The 7,523-nt window shown below is 49.5% G+C and overlaps 1 protein-coding gene across 3 annotated transcripts in view; it reads right to left on the reverse strand.

Annotated features, from left to right (window-relative positions):
* The window catches only part of LAMB1 (laminin subunit beta 1), an 88,128-nt gene extending 81,134 nt beyond the window's left edge, over positions 1–6,994 (reverse strand). The window contains exons 1-4 of one of the 3 annotated variants that reach the window (XM_055134445.1): positions 6,902–6,994; positions 6,637–6,761; positions 5,311–5,486; positions 1,910–2,045 (exon numbers count right to left, since the gene is read on the reverse strand). In XM_055134445.1, the coding sequence (XP_054990420.1) occupies positions 1,910–2,045; positions 5,311–5,486; positions 6,637–6,679 (355 nt within the window). In that variant the 5' untranslated portion in view covers positions 6,680–6,761; positions 6,902–6,994. Of the gene's footprint in view, positions 1–1,909; positions 2,046–5,310; positions 5,487–5,844; positions 5,913–6,636 lie in introns of those variants that run through there. The other 2 variants (XM_012935314.2, XM_055134453.1) reach the window with 2 other exon arrangements.
* Positions 6,995–7,523: the final 529 nt, after the last annotated feature.

Below are 7,523 nucleotides of genomic sequence, written 5' to 3' on the forward strand. Positions count from 1 at the left end.
TATCAAGGATCCTTCTTTCTTTTTCTTTTTTTCTTGTTTTTGGGTCACACCTGGTGATGCTCAGGGTTTACTCCTGGCTCTGCTCTCAGGAATTACTCCTGGTGGTGCTCAGGGGACCATATGGGATGCTGGGAATCGAACCCGGGTCGACCACGTGCAAGGCAAATTCCCTACCCTCTTACGCTATCACTCCAGCCCCAAGGATCCTTCTTATGGCTACCAAAAAGTGCTTCAGATCCTGGTTTGTGGCAAGCTCTATGACACTACAGAAATGCTCTGCGAGCCAAGTGCAGATTTTTTTTTACTTTTTGCTCTTTGGGTCACACCCGACGATGCTCACAGGCTACTCCAGGTTCTGTACTCGGGAGTCACTCCTGGCAGTGCTGAGGGACCATATGGTATGTTGGGGATCGAACCTGGGTCAGCCATGTGCAAGGCAAATGTCCTACCCGCTGTACTATAGCTTCAACTCCCAGAAACATATCTTTCATAATAAACTATCAACCAAGATACTTCCTTATGAATATATACGGTTTAGGGGCTGGAGCAATAGCACAACGGGTAGGGAGTTTGCCTTGCACTCGGCCGACCCGGGTTCGATTCCCAGCATCCCATATGGTCCCCAGAGCACCGCCAGGGGTAATTCCCGAGTGCAGAGCCAGGAGTAACCCCTATGCATCGCCGGGTGTGATGCAAAAAGCAAAAAAAAAAAAGAATATATACGGTTTAAATCAACATGTTAGTTTTTGAGATCCAGTCAATCTCAATGTGATAACCAATAAAGTTCCAAAGCCAAGGAATAATCAGTCCTGCCCAGAACTCAGTCTTTTACAACCATGTATGGTTTCATATTTTATGCCAAGGAAGTCTATTCAGGGACTTTCTCCTTATAGGAAGATAAATGACAATCATGCAAAAGCTTCCCAGGTTGAAGCACATAATAAAGGGATTTAGTATGTACATACTCCATGATCGAGCGTAGATCACCTCTTTGAGATCCCTGTCCTATAATTCTTTTTAAAGATCTAACGGTATATTGTTAATTAACAAACACAGTAACTTTACACTTGCCGAATTTCAATATCTCAAGTTTGAAATAAAAGCAGAACTAATCAGGGCTTAGTTTCACAAGCAATAGTAACATCACAAATGGCAAATATATTAAACTAAAACTAAGATGGCAAAGTCAAAGTGTTAGACTCACACAATGACTGAAGAAATGATGGGTTTTTAACTATGTTGATATTCTTTGGAAAAAGGCCTCTCTATGAACCGAGTAATGGTACAGGGAGTAGGGCACTTGCATTGCACACAGCAGACCTAAGTTTAAACCCTGGGTCCCAGTACAGTATCCCAAACCTTCCTGGAGTGATCCCTGAGCTCAGAGCCAGGGATAAGCCCAGCTGTGGCCCCCAAACCAAAAGAACTTTAAAAAGTATGTCTAATGTTTACTCATAGTATTATTATTACATTTATCTAGATGTTGGAAAGAGTGGGGGATGTATACTGATTCTGCCTTTTCATTTGGGGTTGATCAGAATCAAAGATGCTTTGTGTAAAACCAGAACTTCAGAGAGCATAAGGCTTCCCACGCCCTCCCCAAGTCTGCTCCCAGTATGTAAACATGTGCCCCAATGACCCCCCCGCCCCCCACCCTCAACCCAGGATAAGGACTATGTACTCCTCCTTTGGTTGAGCATGAAAGACTGCTTTCTTCTAGGAATACAAGCTTCAGGAAAAAAGATCAGGTTTTACCAGGACATGTTAGCCCTCCTGGCAGTAATCATTCAAAGGCCGTAATTATAGGGACAGAGAAACCAATCACAATTACAAATGCCCAGGAGTCTATAAACCCTTTTAGGGTGACCAGTTACACTGCATGGAACTTGTCTCCACACCTACCACATACCATTTTCAGACTGCCACCAAATCTTCAGGCGGTTTGGAGCAAATGTAGTGACCACATTTTCAATGAGATGACTGTCAGGATTCAAGGTTTCATGATAAGGATCTTGTGAATTGCATATGAAGCACTTTTTGTCCTCCTGAAAGCAAAGTTTCATAAGTATAGGAAGCAATATCTCTTACACCACACACACACACACACACACACACACACACACACACACACACAGAGCTCAGAGAGGAAACAAAACACAATCAAGCCTATAAACCCCAAAATCAAACCTACTTGTTTCAAGAAAAATGAACCTGTCAAAACCATTTTAATGACATATCACGTGCTTTTCAGTTTTTACCTTATTGAATATGAAATACTCCTGAAAATGTCCTCCTCCCTTGCAAATTCAAGGTCAAAGATAAAAGGCAGCATTGTTTCCTCAGCTATTAATTTAGCCAGAATGAAATTTCTAGCTTAAGCCTTAATCTCAATAAATAGCTAGAGAAGCTTACTCTTCATGTAAAATGCAGAAGAGGCATTAGAGAATTTTTGCTGACGTAAAATAAACTAAAACTGAAAGAAAAATGATAATACATTTGGCCTGGTTTTCTAAGACCTACATGAGGCAGAAACCACTGGGCAGAAGTTATTAGCCAATTCTGCAACTTGTAGAATGACAGAACAATGGCTCTTAGCTTCTATTTTGCCCTCATGAATCAGGGTTGGCCTTATGCATCTACCCTACAATGGGTGATTATCTGGGAAATGGCTCGGAGGCTTCGAGGTCCTTATGTGGGAGGTACTAAAGACTAGGATCAATTTATAGAACACCAAAATGGATCTGAACTGGACATAGAGTATAAACTATTAAGCTTTAGGATAGCTGTAACTAATGTGGCAGCTAAGCCATGAGGGCTCAAAGAACCTTTTTACTCTCTAGGCCAGCCAAGGTGGGTCACAAAAAGCACAACTAAATAATTCCCTTTTACACAAGGAGCTTTGCTTTTCGTCCACATTTTCTGAAATGCACATTATTTTGAAGTCTGAAAATGTTCTTAAGATTAAAATAGAGAAGCACATCACTGTATCACAATCATCTCGTTGCTCATCGATTTGCTTGAGTGGGCACCAGTAACGTCTCCATTGCGAGACTTGTTGTTACTGTTTCTGGCATATTGGATACATCACGGGTAGCTTGCCAGGCTCTAACGTGCAGTCGAGATACTCTTGGTAGCTTGTGGGCTCTCCAAGAGGGGCGGAGGAATCAAACCTGGGTTGGCCGTGTGCAAGGCAAATGCCCTACCCACTGTGCTACTGCTCCAGCCAAGAGAGAAGCACATACATCTTACAAATATTTAAGAGTAGTATTCTTTAACTGGCTGTGATCAATTAATAATAAACACCACTGCACTCAGACCATTCGATATGCCAAAACCAGTAACAACAAGTTTCACAATAGACGTTACTGGTGCCTGCTCGAGCAAATCGATGAACAATGGGACGACAGTGCGATGACAGTGCTACAGTACTATTATTCCTTAACAAGGTCATCATGGGCTAGGGAGACAGTACAAGGATAAGGCACTTGCCTCGCATGTGGCCAACAACAGTTTAAGCACTGGTACAATGTGGTCCCCTAAATACCACTGGGACTGATCCCCACACCCCAAACTGACAGTTTCCCATAAGCACTACTGGTTGCAGCCCCAAACACTCCTCTAACACCCCACCACCAAAAAAAATAATAGAATCATCTACTTTATTAATTTAGCTATGAGTGATAACCTTCTTCCCAAAAGGATTTGTAGACTGGTAAGATATACTAACTAAAGAACAGAGACAAGTGTGCAATGGGCAATGTACTAAATACTTGTGCTTCTTGCCTCAAAAAATTTTCAGACCCAATATGTTTGAGTAAAAGTACAAGTGCTGACCATTCTTTACTGGTATCTCTGAAGAGTACTCAACAACTTCATGGTTAATCATAGAAGGGTTTGACTCTAATTGCTTTTAAGACAATAGCCTAACTCATTGTGGTCAAAGCTGGTTTAAGATCTGGTGATTCATTTACAGGATGTCCTGGCCTCTGAAGTAAATGTTAGCATAATATTTTAGGTTAAATTTACAAGCTAATATTAGAAAAGGTAACATCAACTGCCTTCATTAGCTTGTAGTCAAGGAAACTAACAATGGAAAACAATTACCAGAACTTGTGAAGAGGGAAAAAGGTTAATTATAGCCTCTCTCCTAATCAGAAGGAAGCAGTCTAGACATCTCTGTATAAACCTGGAAGCAAATGAGTGGAATCCACTTTACCACATTCCTTCAGTTTAATTTATCAAGTCTATAGAACGGGGCCCTTTCTGCTTTGTAAAAGTGCCTCCATTTTAAGGCATCTTGCTGTAAGCTCCAGAACACTGTCCTCTTCCGGAAGGGCCAGACTACACACGGGTGGAGCATCAAAAATGTGAGCCATTAGCTTGAAACTTGCCCTTCATGGGACCAGCCTGCTTCAGAGGCCAGAGATAGTAGTTTCTCTTTTAAATGATTTGTTTGCTGTTGTTTTGGTTCCTTAGGCCACACATAGGGGTACTGGGAGCTATTCCCAGCTTTGGGCTGGGGAGCTGTGCCCTGTTCTAGAGACCACATAGTTTAGAAAGATCGAAGCTCGGACCGCCTTCACGCAGAGGATGCAATCGGTTCATTGAGTTCTCTCTAGCCCTAGGACCTCTCTTTTAAAAAAATCAAGGGTGAGGTATGCTGATTGACTTTGGAAAATCTAAAATTGGAAATCTAAAATCTGGGTGTAGTGATGGGAAACTAACATCCTGACTTTTTGTACTGGTCCTCTTCTTTCATGATACCCCGGCAGCCGGGGACTTTTGAAACCAGAAGCATCCCATCCCAATAACTGATTGAGACAAACGCACCATAGGGGCAAAGAGATACTGGTTCAGTAGTTGGGAGTGACCTTGCCAAATCATCTGTCAGTTTTAAAATATCCTTTACCCCAGTGAAGATCTGGGGAAAACCCAAGACCAGAGCTCAGTTTAGTAACAAAATAAATAAAAATAAGAACTTTTATACACACTTCCTAAGAGGAAGGATTAAACAAAAGAACCCCGGATCTTTTGGAGCCCTTGGGTCAGGGCTACCCGGCGCGGGCCAATATGCAGCCCTGTCTTTCCATACTGGGGAGGTGGCCCAGAGGTTGCAGGAAACGTTTGGCGGATGCAACTGTGCAAACTGACATGAGACGCAAGAGTGAGCTACCAGCCTAATCCCGGGACTCCCTGGCTGGGCGCATTTCCTATCTGGAGAATTGGCAGGATGCGGAGTCCGGCAGGGCCAGCCCTTTAAGTCTGGAGCGACTGAGTCGCAGAGCTCCAGTCCCCTCTCTGCGCTCTCACCTGGAGGTGGCTGACGATACAGTAGGGCTCAGGCTTCTGAAGCCCGCACGTCGAGGTCACCGTGAGCTTCTGCGATCGGCCGATGAGAAGGTCGCCGGTGGCCGGGTAGCAGCTGCCCTCCGCACAGCCGTAGCTGAACTCGGGTTCTTGAGCTCTCGCTCCAGCCCCGCAGAGCGCTGCGTAAAAAGGCAGGCAACAGGCATTGTGGGGTGGACCGGGTGGTAGAAGCGGGAGGGAAGTACCCGGGGGCAGCAACAGGGGAGGAAAAGGATCAAGTAGGGGCGAGGACAGATTCAGAAAAAAAGCAGAACGCACAGGAAAGAGAAAACAATGGAGAGATGCGCGAGGCGCGGTAAGGGATGTGGACGAGAGGATTCCCAAAGAAATATAGACACTCCATCAGTTGGGTCCCATCGCCGCCGGGAACAGAACCCTACGGTAACACTTCTGACCCATGCACCCAGCATCATGTGTACGACTCCCCCCCCACTCAACGGTGTAAACGCAGACAGGCCACATCGACATGCCGGGTACCTAGGCTCCGGGAGAACGACATCCGCACCCACACCGCGCGCGTGAGCACGTGTGTCTATGAACCCGCGTGCACGCAGCAGCTCGCGAGCCCCGGGTGCGAGTGCGCGTCTACGCGCGCGGAAATGGGGAGCGTGGGGTGGGGGAGCGTGAGTGCGTGCACGCGCTAAGGTCGTCGCGTCCAGGGGGGCGCGTGGGTGGGGGTGGGGGGCTGCGGGGGGTGGAGGAGCGCCGATTCCCCAAAGCAAAGGGCCGGCTTTTGGAGCGGCTTCAGCGCGCGGTGGCGCGGCAGCGACCGGTCCAAGCTGTTTCTGGCGCCACCCGGGGGCAAACGGCTACGGTTAATGAAAGCCACATGGACCCCATCTGGTCTCGGTACGAAGCCTGCGCTCAGCTCGGGCACTTTCCAAGGAAACGAGCTCCAAGAAGCCCTCCGCGGCGAGCCCTGCTACCCCGAATTGCCTGGCCTCCTGCGATGGAGACACCCAGTGCAAGCCGGGGAGACACCCAGTGTAAGCCGGGGAGTTCCCGGCCGCAGGAACCCGGGCTATCCCGAGACCTGGGAACAGACCGAGCCACGGGGATGCGGGGACGCGGCGAGCCTCGCGCGCGCCACCAAGGGCGCTGGCATACCCAGCGCACAATTTCCACCCAGTCCACAACCCGGTCCCCCTAGGCATGCTTGAAGCAGGATCCAACTGTGGGGACTTTCTCCCCCATATCCAAGCCAGCCCTTCCCCTGTCACCCCCTCCCTCCCCCCCACACATACGCACACCCCGGTTCCCCGTAATTACCTAAGAAACAGTAGACCAACACCTGCGGCAGCCCCAGGTCCATCCTTGCAGCCGAGAGGAGGCAGCCGAGCAGGGGAGAGAGCGCGCCCGCCGAGAGGTCTGCCCTTTCCCCGGATTTTCTTTAACTGGAGAGGTGGGGAGGGAAAAAAAGGCAAATATTCAGAGAGAGAAGAGGGGCCCTGCCATTTCCTGCCGCTCCCACGGAAGCGGGAGGTGGGCGAGTGGGGAGGAGGGCTGGGATCGCGAGGCCACTTTGTTCTCCTACCCCGCGGTGCGAGCGCTCTCCCAGCCGCGGGCAGCCCCCGAGCCCAAAGAAGGGAATTAGAAAGTTTAGCCTTGGGAGGAACCCGGGGAGGCGCCTCTGCTCATGCGCACACGCGCCGCCGGGGCTGAGGGGGCGGGCAGCGGGAGGCCACAACTTGGGGAGGAAGGGGGGGGTCCCACCCGCTGGGGGGCGCCTTCTTTTGTTTTAAGGCCGCGTCTGCCGTGGCGCCGGGGCTGGGGCTCTTCCCGATCGCGGCCAGGGGGCGGTGCGGCTGCTGCGCGTCCGCCTCTGGGTGCGCGTCCCGAGCCGCGGGTCCAGCGCGGGGGCGGGATGCTTCGAGGCCGGTCTCCGGCTAGGTGTGGTGGGGGGTCGGGGGAAAAAGCCGAGAGAGCCGTAGATCGCGACCTACCGCCGACTTGGGCATTTACATTTGCAAACCGTGAGTCACGAAAAGGTGCCCAAGGCTACGGCTCTCCAGCGGTGCGCTCTGCGAGGGCGAGTTAACCCACGGTGGAGGAGGGTCGACCTGTTGGGTTTGTTCTCCAGGCAGAAGCGGGCGCCCCGGGCTCACAGCTCTGGGCGAGGCCCCGCAGCGCTAACGCCTGCCAGTGGGAGAATGGGG

Source organism: Sorex araneus, chromosome 1, assembly GCF_027595985.1.
Source record: "Sorex araneus isolate mSorAra2 chromosome 1, mSorAra2.pri, whole genome shotgun sequence".
Classification (NCBI taxonomy): Eukaryota; Metazoa; Chordata; class Mammalia; order Eulipotyphla; family Soricidae; genus Sorex; species Sorex araneus.